We start from the raw sequence: 18576 nt of genomic DNA, 5'->3' as shown, positions 1-18576 counted from the left end.
AGTGTATAATGTATTATATTTCTTGATTTATTAAAAACGTCTTTTCTTTGTTATAAATACGTTTTAAAAATTTCATTTTTATCCTCAATGGATATACTATACGGCAGTAGTTTAGTATATGGCAAAATTTAAAGCGCGAAAATATTCAATCGTATATCACTTTGATATAAATTTATCGGTGTCCTAAACATTAGAACCGATGAATAAAAATTGAAATATAAAAATGCACTGGTTTTAAATATTTCCTCGATTAGATAAATGAGTGAACATTATTTTATATTGGTCGCGATTTCGCGAAATTGTATCTATAATTATCACGTAGTCCTCTTAAGTATAATTTATATATATATATATATATATATATATATATATATATATATATATATATATACATATATATGCACAAGGCAAATTATTGCGGCGCATTTGAAGAATGATGCATAAAACAATGTACATGGAACGTTTTGTCTTATGGTCAACATTACCAGTGGCAAAACTGTGAATAGTTTTTGAAATACTGGCTTATGACATTTTGTTAGCACTCCATTATCGTATTCGCCCTATTAATAAATTTTTTCTGACTAGTACTTAAAAAGCGAGACCAGCCTCAGAGTACGTTGTAAATATCTTTTCGATTGAGTTTACGTAAGCTGCCGTCCTCAGATCAAGTCCGAGGTTGAACTTCATGGCAGTCTTCATAATGGCCTATAGAAATAATATGTACAATTATAAGTACAAACAAATAAAATAAGTACAAAAAATGTACAATTATAAGTACAAACAAATTATATCATTGTCATTGTTAAGAATCTTCATGAAATAATAATACACACCCTGGCAGATCGTTCCATTGTGTAATCTAACCCTGAATGTACAATATCTTTCTCGGATGCACCGGAAATACGTTTTTGGAAAGCTTCCGAAGGAGTAATAGGTATACGACCACCAACACAACCAAACCTACGTTCTAGGGATTCTTGTACAGATTCTGTAACGTAGTAAACGAGAATATTAATAAAATTAATCCTAATTTATACATCATTTATGATATTAAATGTCACTATGATATTGCATTTGACTGACCAAGTAAATGATAATTGGATTCCCGTTCGTATTTGAAAGTGAGTCGACCATACGACACATGATTTAAATTCTTTAACCATTCGAAGAAAGAAACTGTAACACCACCGGCATTAATATAAAGATCTGGTATAACAAGAATATTACGGTCGATAAGTATTTGATCGGCAGCTGGGGTCGTTGGACCATTGGCAGCTTCTGCTATTATCTTTGCCTAATATAAAAAAAAAAAAAAAACAATTCAAATAAATAATATCGAACATGATTCTTTTATGATCTTTCGTTTATCATCATCTTAATTTAGTGAATATTTACTTGAATACGGGCGGCATTATCTTTGGTAATGACTTTTTCTACTGCAGCAGGAATAAATATATCGCAAGGCTCATACATAAGATTTTCTCCCTCGTACGGTTTGGCCCCGGGAAAACCGACAATCGTTCCAGCCTCTATACGATAATCTTCTAGTTGCTGAAATAAAAAAAAGAAATATTCGAACGAGTGTTGCAATTGGTATGATTGATATTCATATAAAAGATGGATCTCTTAAGATTTTACCTTTGGATCGATGCCCTGCTCGTTAACGATTGCTCCATCATTTTCAAGGACTCCTATGCAAACAGCACCAGCACGATGTAAATAACGCATTGTGTGCAAACCAACATTACCAAAACCTTGAATGATAAAAGTTTTTCCACCCCATCCAGGCGTAGTACCTAAATAATCAATATATTAAAGAAAACATTAAAGCTTTTAATTCCATAAAAAAAGTCTAAATTTTCAATGATGAATGAGATACGTACCAATCATACTCATAAAGTTAGCTTCGTTAATAAAATTCTCCAATCCATGAAATATTCCGCGACCAGTCGCAGATATCCGTCCATGAATTCCACCCTGATTAATAGGCTTACCAGTTACACAAGCATGAGCATTAATATCCAAATGACCGATCGTTTTTGCATAGGTATCAGCGATCCAAGACATTTCACGTTCTCCAGTTCCCATATCGGGAGCAGGTACGTCCACACCAGGTCCTACAAAAGATAATTATATCGGTAAATTTTCCTCTTAAAAAAAGAAGATCACTATTTTTTCTTTTCTATTTTCTGCGTACCATCTCATTTCGTTTCGAAAGATACTGATACGTATATAAGTATCATTATTATTTTATTTATAGGCACACAAAAGATGAATGAAAAAAAGGCAGAAATTTTAAAAAACAAGAAGTGTCGCCTCAAGAAGCTACATGTTAGTAATGTTCCAATTGTGTCCTCTGTGTATAAAATTTGTTCTTTATATTATAATACATATAGCAACAAGGTACAGGTTATTTTAAGCAAGCTCACACAAATGTAAATTTTCTACGATAGATTTGATCTAAAATTATCACAAATGTAATAACGTCGACGCAGCAAGAATACGGAATGACGTAACAAGACGCTGTTGGTTGAGATGCCAAAAGCGATATTGTACGATATATAAAATCTTGAAGTTCGTCACTCTTAGTTAAGAAGGAAGCCTTACCAATGAATCCTTTCTTTGCAAGCTCCAATGTGAATCTCCTTGTGATTTTCTCAAGTTCATGCTCGGAATAATTTTTAGGATTGATTTTTATTCCGGCTTTAGCACCACCAAAAGGTACATCCACGCAAGCACATTTAAATGTCATCAATGCTGATAGAGCTTTTACCTCATCTCGAGAAACATCCATGGAAAAACGGATACCTGCAAAATATATAAACTTTGTTAGAATAATTATGATTACAAGGTAAAACAATTATGCTTTTCTAAGTTGCTAAGTTTTTGTAACTTTCTTCTAATTTATTCTAGACAAATATCGATGTAATCATGAATAAGATTAAAAATAAAAAAAAATATAATAATAATAAAGAAATATAATGGGAAAATAATGCGACTATTTCTAGATCATAATCTTATTAAATATAGCAATTTATTTCTCATTATGCAAATTAATTCGTGTAATCTCACTAATGCTTGAACATATTTATGTCCAAAAGACATTATTGAAAAAAAAGCCATTAATGGAAAAAGATCTTTGATCAATTTATCGAAAAGATCAATTTATCGAACGACAAACTGAACTTATCTCAAATAGATTACTAATGATCGCGCATTCAAGTGATCGCAGCGATTTTTGGAACGTTAAATTTCAAATAATAATCTTTTTCCTTCACTATTTTTCACGACAACTGCAAACCATTGACTCATTATATTATAAAGTCTATTTTAACGAAGAGCTCATTAAAAATTGAATATATATTAACTATGTATATGAATATTTTATATTCGTAAACATACTATATATACGTCTATAATGCGTAATATACTATTACGACCGGTCTAGACGAGTTCGGAGTAAACTCAGAACGGATAGAACGTTTCTAAGCAACGAGAAAAATTGACATGTAACAACGAGCTTTTGTCTGTCTTCAAAGGGAATTCATCTTGAGAGGACGTAACTCACGTCCCGGATAAATTACTATTTTCTTGTAAATTAGTTAATTGTACATAAACTGTTTCTTCTTAAATATTAAAGTTTAAAGTTTTCACTCGTAGTTGTTGGATGCACGTAACAATATATATAACAATTATATATAGACATATATACACTCAATATATAAAATACGTTAAGTAATCATTATTACCGAAAAAATATAGATGTGGTTTTTTATACAATAATACCTTCTCTGTAAATGAAATAATTACCTAATAATAATAATAATAATAATAATAATAATAATAATAATAATAATAATAACAATAATAATAATAGTAATAATAATAATAATAATAATAATAATAATAATAATAATAATAATAATAATAATAATAATAATAATAATAATAATAATAATAATAATAATAATAATAATAATAATAATAATAATAATAATAATAATAATAATAATAATAATAATAATAATAATAATAATAATAATAATAATAATAATAATAATAATAATAATAATAATAATAATAATAATAATAATAATAATAATAATAATAATAATAATAATAATAATAATAATAATAATAATAATAATAATAATAATAATAATAATAATAATAATAATAATAATAATAATAATAATAATAATAATAATAATAATAATAATAATAATAATAATAATAATAATAATAATAATAATAATAATAATAATAATAATAATAATAATAATAATAATAATAATAATAATAATAATAATAATAATAATAATAATAATAATAATAATAATAATAATAATAATAATAATAATAATAATAATAATAATAATAATAATAATAATAAAAAAGAAACAAATAAATCGATACGAACGAATGCGAGAGCCAATTGTTGTATTACGAAAAGAGCTCATTGACCTTAAATATCGTGTCATTGTCATTGAGAGTGTTTTATAGTTATATCGTATGATTAATTTTGATGCCAAATTACTAACGAACATTTGGCAGCAACATATGTTTATATATGGACGACGTAATCATCGTAAAATTTTTCGAACATACATATATTTCAAAGCATTCGAGACATACTCACGTTCAGAAATGATTTATATAAATGATATAATCAATCAATTCTGTTATCAAGAATCTAAGTAAATAAGACCTGTGTTTCGTCGAACCATATCCTTTTTTTCGCTTATTTTTATCTTCTTCGATATGAAATAGTAAGTAAAGCCTGGACATGTGACGGAATGTATAAGCAAATTGTGATAAACAAAGTAATTATTACCTAAGTAAATATCTAAGTAGTGAGTCATCTCGTTGAAAAAAAAACAACATTCTGCATTGTACATATTCTCTCTCTCTATCTTCGTCTTTCTTTCTCTTTCTCTCTATTTATTTGGCTAACATAAGAGAACCGTTTCGTTCTATCTCACATGATTCTTATAACAAAAGGTGATAACGAAATATCATATTTCGTAATCTAGTATCACGGATGTTATGTCTTAAAGGTGCTATAAAAAGACAAGTAATGTTTTAATATATAATTCTATAATATATATTTAGCATTTTAAATACCTTTCAAAATAAATGTTGTCAAGAAATCTCTTTAAATAAATATAATATCGAGCGCTCTTTTTTTCTCTTTACTTTCCCTTTTTTTTTTAAGAATTACCAAAGAATAAATTTAATTAGATTTAAAGTTATAACGCCTTCGAAGCCTGTCATATTTTTTTTTCCTAACCTAATATTTAATTTAATTTTCGTTCAGCTCGAATATATATATATATATATATATATATATATATATATATATTTTTTATACGTTAAATGGTTAAATTATATTCGTTAAATTATTTCATAAAAAACGTACGTGAAAAAAACATATAACGCATCAATAATTTACACACGACAATAAATTTTTTTTTAAACCTGTAATGTCAAGTCCGACGCACTAAGCACGGATTATTGATGTAACTCGATATCCGTGAATAAATTTTTCACAAACCAACCATTCGCACGCTAATTCTATCATTTTTTACAAGGAATTTGCATACGTGCGCGTGAATACATTTAATCTTCTTTATTAATACAATATAACCTTCGTTATTTGAATATTTATTATATTTATAGATTTTAATATAAAAATTGTCTCTCGTCTGAACAACGTATTTGCTTATAAAAAAGTTTTTAATTTAGTTTCAGTCATTTCGTTCAATTTATATGTATCTAAAAATGATATTTTAAAATATTTAATCTATTTATTAAAGAATGTACGCAGAAAGTGATTATTAAAATATAGAATATAGAATATAATGATAAATAAATAAGAGAAATATTTTGACTTATTTAGTCATGTTGGTTTAATTGAAATCAAGGTCTTCATCCAATATGACAAATAGCATTATATCGATTTTTTTTTAATTTAAGTTATGCAAAGTTTAATCACGAAACGAAACACGGTTCACAACACTTGGACCAAACATATAGGAATATATAGTAGTTAAAAAAAAAATACGTTCAGTAAGCTGCTTGTTCTGCTGAACGCAGTCAATGATTCTACTGTAAATCATTCCCTTTGAAAAAATTTGTTGAGAGAGGAAAAGAGATTAGAAAAAGAAATCGAAAGGAAGAAAAAAGACGAGACATTAAAAACAATGGAACGAGATAAAATATTTAACTCTTCTTTTTTTTCAGTGTCTTCCCTCTTCATTCGTCAAAGAATCAAGCGATAATTTAGTCCTCTAGTATTGAGGTTAAAACCGCCTCTTCATAAGTTCCGAAGCCGTAAAATCGTCACAAGTGTGCTAAGAGTCCTTACATACGCGAACAATGTAACCATAAAAGCGAGCTTGGGAACGAAAGGAATGGTCAGCTAACTCTAAGCGATGAAATCCATATTTTGCCGAATATCGATACCGATAAAGATTGAATCACATATTTTTTTTATTATATGCTACAATTTCCTTCCGAAGAATGATATACGAATGTATATGTGTTTCTACATTTTACTTTTTATAACAATATTCGTGCATAAAAACATCGAACTACTACAATATTTAAATTCAAAAAGTGTAATGAAAATAAAAAAAAAAAAGACAAGTATAAATTTTATTACTTATTGTTATTACTATTGTGCTCTAAACTTCTAAAATGATCAATTTATTTTCTAATTTATTTGAAATTATTATCAAAGAAGAATTATTTCATCAACATAAAATAATCAACATGACAGTCAATGTGTTAATAATAAAAAAGTAAACGCGCATAAATGCAAATGCATGCTAAAACGTGCTTTATGAAATCTTTTTCTTTACATAATTGTGAAGAGTGAAGTTTCATAACTCAAGTATATATAGGCATCAATAGACAGATGATCTAATATTTCTGTAAGTATTTTAAGATTGATATACTAATTGTAAGATGAAAGTGATCATAATACGAAATTAAGTTAATCGCTAGTAATATAAGTTTTTCTATTTGTTTAATACTCTTTCAACTGACACTTTGAAACAGTCTTTGTACCTCTTTTTTTCTAATCTTTACATTACCACATTATTTTCTAGATAAGAAAGTAACATATCGTATATAAAAAGAAGAGAAAGAATAACATTAAAGATGATTAACTTCATTTTACGATGTGATCAGTTTTATATTATATGCGAAAATATATCATAAAATTTATGTTATCAAAATGAAAAATAATTTTTAATGTACCTACTAAAGTACTGAATTATCTGTTTATTGACACAAATATATATTTAGGTTATGAATTATTACTCTTTACAATCGAAAAATTAAAAATATTAATTATACTTAAATATTTACTTAGAAAAGTTTAAAAAAATATAGATTTTATAAAATACTTTTACTTACACATAAATACACACACACATATATATATATATTTTTAATTTTTAAATAATTGATATAAAATACAACAAAATTGTTAATATCTATCCCTTCATTTTTCATCTTTCTTATTGTCGACAATACATGACGTAACCAGGCCACAAACTCATCGAGAATATTTTTCTAATTAAAATGATCTTCTTTAATCCTCAACGTCAAACGCTTCTTTACATTTTTATAGCATCTTGATTGAACCAAGAACTATGTTAAAACGTGTTAAAACATTTGTTTTTTTTTAATAAAATAGATAAGATCATGATGTAAGAAGAGACCACTCAATTGGATTCTGATTGGGCCATACTAATATAAATATAAATATCGTTCTATCGAAATTGATTGCAACCAGTCTTCACTTACGTCATGATTTTTTGTTTTCAAATCAATTTACCTTAAAGTACTTTTACTCTGCATTTTTCTTCTAGAAATTTTTAAGTAATCAAAAACATTTATTTTTTTTTTAGCGAAATTTTAATAACATTGAATAATTAAAAATACGTCATAACGCTTCCTCATTTGACTTTACGCGCGAATAGATACACAAAGCGTGTAGATGCACAAAGTGAAACTATAAGATACTATTACAAGCTGATCTAACGTTACAAACTCAACTGTCTCGTTAGAAATGCATACAAGTTGAATCACAAAGTCAAATGAAAACGAATGAATTTTTTTTTTTTCTCCTAAAAAAAAAATTAATTAAAATTTGTATTAAACGCGAATCGTACGTATCCCGTGTATAACGGAATTTTTCAAAATGAATAAAACGTTGTTAGCAATGAGCAAAAAAAAAAAAGAATAGATAAAAAATAAGTAAATAAATCATTAAGTTAAATCGTTATAAATCATATAGTGATCGACGTATAAATAATAAATAATAAATAATAAATAATAAATAATAAATAATAAATAATAAATAAAAAAAGAATAGACATACCTCCTTTGCAAGGTATTCGATGTGTCGAATGTTGAGCTCGATAACCTGTAATCATTTCGTAATCACCGGAATCACGTCTGAGAGGAAAAGATGTCTCAAGAATGTGATCGCATGGTTCCATCAGCATTAATATTCCCTTGACTTTTTTCTTACGTTCCTCAACTGTTAGCCTTGAACGCTTGGCAACGTCTTCTACGAGCTTATCCTCGGCAATTTGACAAGCACGATGGAAAAAATACTCGACCATATCAAAAAATTTTGGATTTGCTGCATTCGGCACATCTTTTAAACGTTCAGGGATTTGATGATCGGCGTAACCTCGCATTTGCAGGGCTGCCGTAGCTCGAACGAGCGTGCCTTTAAGCACATCATTACTAGGTACTTGTTTCAAGCCGATCGGTGATCTCGTTAATTTTCTCACGTGGAACATTTTTCTTTATTCGCAATAAAATTTGCGATTACACCAAGCGATATTCGGAATATTTTCTTTTTTTTTTTTTTTCGAGTGTAAGCAGTTACACTCTTTCTTTTTCTCTTTCTTTTAAAGCGTCCTCTCAGCGCCTTTTTTTCTATCCGTCCGTCGAATATCTTCCTTTTGTATTATAAGCAACAATCCAAAAACCAACTACAATTTTGAACAGACGTTTTGGATGACTTACAGTTTTGATGACTCGTTATTATTTACGACTTTCTTTTTCTTGTTAGATCTGCTTTTTTATCTGGTCTTTTCCCTGCCCTTTAATTTGCCCTTCCTGCCCGTTTACTTGGTCGCCTAGCTGAATACCTACTACTACCTATCACGCCTCACCTTTCCTAAGTACTCAGTACCGACCGACTGACCGTCTCATACGCTGGGTTTCTCCTTTCCTCTATCGATACGACGGTAAGATATAAGCACTGATCCATAGATTAAATTCCGAAGAAAGCAACTCGCCTTTTATAAAATTTCAGAATTGACTCAAGCGCCATCTAGTCGCGTATACTTAAGGACTAGAAAAATTAAAAATTAAATTCAATTTGTTGTCAAATGAACATGTAAAGTATATAATTTTAGTACGTTTTTGAATAACAAAATTCGATTGCCTTTTATTGCATTAAAAAAATTTTCTTGTATAAGAGATTACCTTTATACAAACATCAGTATAGAATTGCCAACTTATAGAAAATTATTTTTTCCTAAAAAACAATTCTTTTTCTCTCTTTTATTAATAATTTATAATAATTAATAAATACATTTATACACTAAAAAGGTATATTCTGCCTCTTCATCATTTAATTCCATTATTCAAGAATAAAACAGATAGTTCTATTCTATATATCAGTGTGTGTAATGAAAGTGAAAGTGTAATCGCCATCTACGCTAATTCGCGCAAAATTTAAAAGATTTATTAATCGTATAAATTATAGATTTTTATGTAAATAATGACATATTAATTTCTTATATATATTTCAATATGTACAATTGTTGGATATATAAAGTATATATTTCACGAACCGATCGTACTTCCAGTTACGTTAGTCTGTGTATTTTTCATATTCATTAAAAAATGATGTACTAAATGACAAAAGTACAATTTCCGTTGTATACAGATATATAGATCACAAACTAATTTATGATATATTTTATTCCTCTCTGTCCTTAGTTTTTCATAGAATTGACAATAACAGAACAATTTTTAGGTTATGAGTGATTAAATAAGTCATTATTTAAACGTTTTTTTAATTACTTAACTGCATTATTATATAGTATTGCCTTTTTCTTACAAGGTACGTTTACATTGTTTGTACATTTATTAATTCAATTTTGTTTGATTCCAACTCTTACTCATGATATATTTCTCTAATAATAGTTTATCAATTCAAAAAAGGAAATGTATCCGAAAAGAATTGTTAAAAAAATACCAGGGGATATACCACCACCAACAAAAAAAGAGAATCAAGGACATATTGACGATTTAGCCAATAAACCAAAGATAGAATTAGAAGAACTTCTAGATAGACAAAATAAAATACTAGCAAATAGGTGAGTAGTATGTGATACAAGTTTTATTTTAATATTTTCTTATATATTATTTTTCAGAAAATTCATTTCAATGCTTCCCGATAAAGGGGAAAAGATTATAGCATTTCGAGATAAATTATTAAACATACTCAATAATCAAAAAGAAATAGATAAAGCAGCTGTACTTCTTTCAAGACTGAATATAGCATCTGAAGGAAAAGCAGCAATGAATGAATTAGAATGGACAGGTTCTTATTCAGAGCAAATTCATAAAAATAAAATCATTGAATTGGATAGTGATGATGAAGAAGATCCATTAAAGATTTTAGCGCAAGTAAGTTCTATAAAATCATATTTACAAGAACACAGATATTTTTATCAATATTTATATAATAATAGCCTACAGGAACTGGTGTACATAAAAAAAAAATTATACATTTACAACCAGTGGAATCATTAATAAAGCCAGAAGACATAGAAGAAATTCAATCTTTTAAAAATGAAACATCTCCAGAACCAATACATGTAAAATATGTTATTGATAAAGTTGAAAAATCTCAGGAAAAAAATCTACTAAAAAGGGAACCGTTTAAACCATATAAAACTAGTAAGAGTAATGTTCATGATCCAGAGAAAGAGAAAGAAAGAAAATATACAAAATATTGGGAAATTACTGCTGCTACTCCACCTCATATAGTACATGGTGCTATAAAGCCTTTAAGTTTGAATGAATCTTTACAATTGCAAAGAGAACATGTTAAAAAGTTACAGGTAACAAGACAAATCATTTTATAAAGAAATCAAGTTATATTTTGTAAAAGATTATTCTATTTAATATATATATATTTTATATTGTTTTAATAGGAAATGCAAGCAAAACATGCAGCAGAACGATTAGCGCAACAATTAGGTTTGCATAATGTCGGTTATATACCAGAAAATGTAGGCGATTATCGTATACATAAAGCTATAAAGGACGATAGTTCGTCTAGTTCTGAAAGTGAAGAAGATGAAGTACATGACGATGAAGATAATGATAAAGGAGGGACTATCGTTTATACAATAGATTCTATTAAAAGTTAAACACAGAATCAATTAAAGATTATAGAAACGGAAACTATAAGTTTAACGTTCCTAAAACAAGTTGAAATATAATTGTACAGTTTGTTTCATTTTGTAAATAAATACTGTGAAAAATATTGTATATATAAATTTAAAAAATATTTGTATTTTAATATCATTAAAAAATAAAAATAATTTAATGTCTTATTTATTAGTTCTTGAAACATCTTAGGAAAATCTAAGAATATTTTAATTTTATTTTATTTTACTTAAAATTATAAATTTAGGTAAAGAAGAAAGGATAAACATTTTATATTTATAACTTTTATTTTATTTTAATTGTATATCAGTTATAGCCAAAATTGTTAATGATTTCTGTATATGGAGCTGCAGCTCTAGCAACAGATGCTCCAGCCTGTTTTGTGAGTTTCTGTAATGAAAAGATTAGTTAAATATATATTTGTATAATGTAAAATTAAATATATATACACACACACACACACATATCTTTTTAAATAATAATAACTTATCATTGAAAAAAAACTTACTTTGAGCTTGTTCCTCTTTTGAACCTCTAAAATGGATCTGACACGTCGCTTGTTTTCCAAAGTACGTACCACAGCTTTATATTTCCATCCGACTTCATGGGACAATCTTCCTACATGACAATACTAAAACAAAAAAATATTCAAAAAAATTGCAATATTTCGTTGCATTTATTTACAATATGTATAAATATTTATATTATTATAGAACTCAGCTAAATATATCATCAAATCCGATAAAATATATCGTACTCAGGCGCAAATTACCATACCATCATTGTTTTTTATAAAATAATGTCATTGACAAACAAATTGCATGTGTAATAATTAGACAAGAACTTAAAAATATGAAACTCGTACACATCATATATCAAACATTTATAACGTTTATAATAATAAAAAATTACCTTTCTACCAGGTTTCAGACACATCACTCTCATAGCACCTGGTACAACAACACGTTTCCTGCGATCATATGGAGGTGGACACCCTTCATAAACTTTCAACCTTCTAAGAGCATCCTTACCCCTTTGCGTCTTATGTGGAATCATACCTGCAATAAGGTATTCTTATTAATAATAACTCAATAGAATCATAAAATTTATATCTGCATTCTTAAAGATCTCATAAATTATAATAGTTTCATTATATTATCAAATAATGTAGGTAAGATATATGTAATCATTGATATACATAATAAGTAACGCGTAGAAAATATTAATTATAAAGTATAGCTCTTTTATAAAATTTATAAGACATTAAATATACCTCTTACTGTCTTCCATAAAATTTTACTAGGTGCACGGAAATGAAATGGGCCACGTGCAGGATTGACGTTACATCTTTTACGCAAAAATGACATAAACTTCAACTTATTTCTGTAATCAAAAAGATATACAAAGATTATAATATATTTCCTACTTTCATCATGTTAGTTAAATGTCTATTTAGAAAATAATAATAATAAACACAAACCTGAAGAAATTACCAGAAATATTAAGTTGCTCGCTACGAACAACGATAACTTTGTTACCTTGCAAAATAGTTTTTGCAATAATAGCCGCTAAACGGCCGAGTAGATGGCCGCGGCCATCTATCAATATTGGCTAAAAATATACAATAACATTAATCATAGAATATCATAGTTTTTCTATTTTTTAAATAATATTATACAAGAAATTTATTACATGTTATGTTTAAATAATAATCATAATAATAAAACGATATTGACAAAATCCACGTGTTTAATACATAAATGAAAAAGCGTCTCAATAAAATATTACGAATATAAACACTTTGACATTTATCATAGAACTAGTTTTATATAATACCTATTAATATTAACACGAAAAGTTGTTTATCGAATATATGAAAACAATTAATAATAAATATTGACAAAAAAACAATCCAGAACGAACAATGTGCGCAAGATACGAACAGAACCTAACTTTCCACATTTTGTTTGGTACGATAATATATTAGAGAAAATATTTTCGACGCACATCATTGTCTTTTTACAGTATATCTTAATTGACATTGACGAATAAACTTAAATATAATGTCTTATAATATTTAAATAAATAAAACTTTACTACGAACCTTTTCACTGAAGCCAGTCATTTCCACACCGTACCGGAAAAGATCCAACAGGCATAAGATGGTGTATAAATTCTTACCGGAAATTCACTTATAGAGATTTCTTGTCAATGTTACCAATATTATAAAGATACAATATTCTGTGTATACTTTTTGGTGAAATCAAATAGGTGAAATTAAATGAAATCAACTAGAAGGCGTTCATTTTAAAACAAATAGAGAATAAATTTAATAAATTCTATAGGACGTACGAGATGTTATACATTATTATTAATTGCATCGAAGCTATAGTTTAGTTCCACCAAAGAACGGATTACGCTACATATTTATTGAAGATTATAAATTTATAAAATATTTTGTATTATTATGAAGTTCGCTATTAAATTTAGAAAACAGAACATGCGTATACGTAGTTAAGAGTAATACAATTAAGCAATCATAAATCTATAAGTTATTAAATCAATTAAAAAAAAAAAATCGATTGTTTCAATATTATTGGATGTAAAATTTGCCTAATAAAAGAGAGACATAACAATCTATTATCATGGAAAGACGTAGGAGAGGGAAATGAACGTATATGTATGAATTTTGATAATTTAAAAAAAAATATTGATTATTTAATATTTAAAAAAATAAAATCGAAGAACAATAACAATATGTAAAGCTAACGATATTCAGGATCTTGTTGACGATGTATACTTGTTGAAAATTTATTTATCAACTTTAGATGCCGTCTGTTCATCGTATTGAATAGAAGGAATCATTGGTGGTTTGAAACCATATTCAACTTTTGATTGTCTGAAATTACCAATATCTCCTAAAGGATAACCTTCTGATTGTCGAGTATTTCTCATAATCCCCGGTACAACTGACTGTTGTGCTTCAACAAGGAAAGACGGTGAGGATTTTAATTGCATTCGCAAAGAACTCGATGACATTTGACGCGAATCCATGTATTTGTTTTTTGACGTCCTATCCTTTTCGAAAATTCTACCACGTCTTCTATAAGAGCGTAAATTTCCGATGGAAGCAATTTCTTTCGGGGGAACAGAATTCGAAGATTGTTCTAAATAATTGTAATGACCATTTTTATTATTATATCCCGTAGTACTTTCTCCAAAATAGAAGTTTGGCTTTTTACGTGCGTTTTCGTGGATCGAAGATGAATTTATATAGTTTCTATAAAAAGGAATCGACGAAACTTCAGCATAGAATTTCTGTAATGATCGATGAACTTGCGATGGTTGAACTTGATGGTTATCAATTTCTTCGGAATGTACTTTAACGTTTTCCGAATTTTTTCCGGCCTCGACAGGATAAGATTTACGATTAGGCTTTATTATTTTATTCTCCGAATGATCCGGAGAAATGAGTTTTTCAGTCGAGAGAGATGGAAATTTTATATGAATCGGATAGGGTTGCATGATGAATCTATGAATAACTTGAGGTACTTTCTTTTCTCCTGTTTTTTCAACATAAAATGCATACGGATTCGGTAAACGAGTTTGTTTTTCTATCGTCTGTTTGTCATTTGGTATTTGAGCAAGTTGTTGTGTTGACGATGCTTGTTTATCCATTATTTTTTCGATCGAATAAAATACTTTGTTATCAACATTTTCTAATTCAGTAGAATGTAAGCCATAAGTAGGTTTCTCGATAGATTTCTTCGCTATTATGGAATAAGGCGAAGAGATTGGTAAAACATATCTGGTTTCAATTAAAGGAAGAGGATTATTTTGAATGATCCTTTGAAAAAGATGATATTGAGATGGTTCCGATCTTTCTTCATGCATATTTACCAAATAATGATGATCACCACCTTCTTTATCTGATTTAAAATTATTTAATGTCTGATGTTTGTTCCCTCCACTTGCCGTCATTGATATTCCACTGAAGATATTTCCTGCATCCGTATATTGTTCGTATGATGTGGCATCTTGAGACTGGCCTGGCAATAGTAGGATTGGTATACCAATGTTATTGCCACTATTGCTAGTACTCTGTTGAGCTGGAAACGAATTAGATTCTACTCGTTTGTCGCTAGACAGATATAATCCCATGGAAATGTATGGAAAATTATTTTTCTTAACAACACCATCAGAGTTATCAACCACTAAATTATTTGGTTTTTCTTGAAAACTGATCGATTGGCGAGTTCGTGAAATTTTTTCTTCAATATTATCGTCGACGTTACTAATATAAAAATTTGAATTTATTGGTTGAACATCAAGATCAACCGACCGATGTTCTCCGCTTATACGAAATTCTTTCTGTATACCATCCAAATTGATCGCGTTGTTTACATTAGTTTTTTGAAATATATTCTCAACAGGACGAGAGATCAATGGCGACAGTTCCACTGGATAATGTATCTCTTGAACAGGAGCATTATGATAAATTTCGATTGATTTCTGAATTTCAACGGTGTCATCGGCCTTTTTTTTCTTCGTCGAGCCTTCGTCAAAAGTTGGCGATTCCGACTGCTTAGAAAATTGTTCGTGACTGATATTTATATTCGAACAGGCCTTTGTGGATTCGTTATTGCTCACAGCACCTTCTTCGTCAAGTGTATTCGCTTCGGTTTGTACGGTGCTCGAAGAGAAGACGCACTTAACGGATTGATTATTTTCGCTATTATCATCGATCAAAGTATTTTCTTTAGCATTTACAAGAGCTACACCAACGCGAAGAGGATTCAGAACAAGAGTCGATCCAATTACATCTTGTATTTCCGGATTGTCGCTTTTATCCGATGTCTTTTCTGATATTAACAGCGAACTTGAAGCTTTTAACTGTGGAAAATCCGGTACGATTATAGGACCAGAAAATTTTCTAAACGGCGATAATGCCATTGAAAGGCTATCGGATTCTTTAATGAAATCATTCTTCTCTGATTTGATCGTTGAGTCGATGCGATCATTACGATCGAATATTCTTTCCTCGTCGTTTAATCCACTTTGTTGGAAAGTCCTTTCATTTATTCCACTTGCTATCGTGCTCTCCTCGTTATTTCTTATTTGTATCATATTTCCAATAGAAATATTATCTTTCACCACATCTTTTGTTTTGCTTTTTTTTTTATCGATTTCACTTACATCTCTAGATGACGTCGTAAAAATCCTTTGTAAAATATCCGGCGAACCAGATTGATCGTTTGCTTCCTTGAGCCTACTGTGAGATATAGATATGTCATATTTGTCATATTTGATATTCGATAGCGGAACAGATCGACTTTTGTGTCCAAAGTTATCAGAATCTTGAAAAAAGTAGGATTCTTCGGAATCCGCGAGATCCACTATATTCGTATCGTTTGTTTCATTGTTCTTCACTATTGTCTGACGAAGGTGGACATCATCGAAGGTAGAAAATCGATCTGATGATTCATCTTGTTTGAATGTTATTATTTCGGTTGTACTTTCGTAAAGAGTTCCATTCTTCAAATATAATTTTTTTGAAAATGATGGGTCTATAATTTGCGGATACGCTTGAATTTCTACCAAATGTCCAGTCTGAAAAAGATATAATAAAAATATTTAATTATTATAAATAAATATTAATATATTTACATCTACGGAAATAATAAATAATAATAATTTAATGAAAACATCGATTTGTTCCATATCATATATCACATTTGTGTAATACGGTGGAAGGAAAGTTTAGAGAATCGTGCCAAGAGTCAACATGATTCGTTCGAAACCTGTTTAAGTGGAATATCTCTACAGTAGAGCAGTTCGAAATTAGCGCATCAGGCAGAGTCGCGATGAGAGAAAGGCGCAATTACGGTACCAGGATGGTCTCCCTTTCTCCTATACCGTTGGATGCAGAAGTGAAAAAAGGACTGCAGTGCGGGAAATGATGCGTTGTATTTTTCTGACTCATTTGAAAGAAAAACAAGTGAGAGTTGTATAAATTTGGTAGGTCGCGTAAAAGTAAAATGCATAAGAAATCATAACTTCCTAATGTATTGGAACGTAAAGAAAATAATACAAATTTTGCACGCTCTCTTCATATTACTTTTACGAACATCAAACTTGATGGTTTCTTTTTTTTTTTGACGATTAGAAAATTTCATAGAAACAATTTAATTTTAAATATACATACAAGAAGTATAATCGTAGCAAGATTTTTTATTATGCTTTTTTCTAAAAAATATTAGTAATAAAGTTGATTGTACTTACGTATTTATTAGCTATGTCATTCGCAGTGCAAAATTCCAAATTTCCGATAATACTCGACCAAATGGTAACAGCAAGCTGTGAATCAAATCAATCAAATAATTTTCATAAATTTTCGCTTCCTTTTTAATACGTCAAAGAAGAAATGTATATTCATGATATGATTTTCATACGCGATATAAAACTATTTCATAAGTGTACTTATGCATATGTTTGTGTACATAAGTATATACATACATACGATATATTAAAAATATTTTGCAATTAATTCTATATAATCATAAATAAATTTTTTTTTTATATTATTTCAACTCAATGAATTGCGGAAAAACTTACTATGCGGTATAGCATTTCTTCTAATTTAATACATGAAAAGTCAGCTATCACTTTGCGGTAATCCTACGATAAAAAAATTTTTTAGCGTTATGCGACTTTCTGCGACCGTTTTCTCATTAAGTCTCCAAATTCTTCACAGAATATCGACACAACTAACGCACTTTGAAATGACACAGTATACTACTTTGCTCTGCCGGGATGCACTTGACTTGACTTAAAAGTTCCAGTTATCCCCACGCGTTGAAAGTATTCGAAGAAAGCTACAGCCACATACAGAATCTGTCCAGCATCCAGTTTTCAATATACATACGTATGTCGGGTGCGACCGTCCGCGATTACTAAGAATTTGAGAGCAAGAAAGAGAACAACGCGATGATCCATAGGATTAAGATGAAAGTGGGCCGCTCATACGAAAAATTTCACATTTTGGATTATTTGTTTGTTTATTTTTTTTTTTATTATCCT

The 18576-nt window shown here is 28.7% G+C and overlaps 4 protein-coding genes across 5 annotated transcripts; 1 reads left to right on the top strand and 3 right to left on the bottom strand.

The window, feature by feature from the left end:
- Positions 1–336: 336 nt before the first annotated feature.
- Gdh (glutamate dehydrogenase, mitochondrial) lies at positions 337–9285 on the bottom strand. The gene is made up of 8 exons (XM_035880195.2): positions 8393–9285; positions 2608–2808; positions 1884–2117; positions 1639–1796; positions 1396–1551; positions 1084–1294; positions 834–988; positions 337–705 (listed from the first exon to the last, which is right to left on the bottom strand). Exons 1-8 carry the CDS (start codon positions 8820–8822, stop codon positions 589–591), a joined length of 1662 nt encoding a protein of 553 aa, XP_035736088.1. The 5' UTR covers positions 8823–9285; the 3' UTR covers positions 337–588.
- A 339-nt stretch (positions 9286–9624) lies between these two features.
- On the top strand, positions 9625–11579 carry Polr2M (RNA polymerase II subunit M). Of its 2 annotated transcripts, none has more exons than XM_085658689.1 (5): positions 9625–10159; positions 10261–10415; positions 10473–10728; positions 10794–11165; positions 11259–11579. In XM_085658689.1, the coding sequence occupies exons 2-5, from the start codon at positions 10264–10266 to the stop codon at positions 11475–11477; spliced, it is 999 nt and encodes a 332-aa protein (XP_085514815.1). In that variant the 5' UTR covers positions 9625–10159; positions 10261–10263; the 3' UTR covers positions 11478–11579. The 2 variants fall into 2 exon arrangements, with proteins under 2 accessions (XP_085514815.1, XP_035738104.1); XM_035882211.2 differs by having other exon boundaries at positions 9629–10159; positions 10243–10415; positions 11259–11578.
- A 185-nt stretch (positions 11580–11764) lies between these two features.
- On the bottom strand, positions 11765–13698 carry RpL13A (ribosomal protein L13A). The gene is made up of 6 exons (XM_035882223.2): positions 13601–13698; positions 12977–13107; positions 12770–12879; positions 12409–12554; positions 12005–12127; positions 11765–11886 (listed from the first exon to the last, which is right to left on the bottom strand). The coding sequence occupies exons 1-6, from the start codon at positions 13619–13621 to the stop codon at positions 11803–11805; spliced, it is 615 nt and encodes a 204-aa protein (XP_035738116.1). The 5' UTR covers positions 13622–13698; the 3' UTR covers positions 11765–11802.
- A 417-nt stretch (positions 13699–14115) lies between these two features.
- Positions 14116–18382, bottom strand: LOC146872841 (uncharacterized). The gene is made up of 3 exons (XM_085658585.1): positions 18112–18382; positions 17779–17853; positions 14116–17106 (listed from the first exon to the last, which is right to left on the bottom strand). Exons 1-3 carry the CDS (start codon positions 18124–18126, stop codon positions 14308–14310), a joined length of 2889 nt encoding a protein of 962 aa, XP_085514711.1. The 5' UTR covers positions 18127–18382; the 3' UTR covers positions 14116–14307.
- Between the last annotated feature and the right edge of the window lie 194 nt (positions 18383–18576).

This window comes from Vespa mandarinia, chromosome 8, assembly GCF_050613455.1.
Source record: "Vespa mandarinia isolate Hongniang chromosome 8, ASM5061345v1, whole genome shotgun sequence".
Classification (NCBI taxonomy): Eukaryota; Metazoa; Arthropoda; class Insecta; order Hymenoptera; family Vespidae; genus Vespa; species Vespa mandarinia.
Note: the sequence above shows the minus strand (reverse complement) of the source record. Positions and strands in the feature narration are given on the sequence as shown.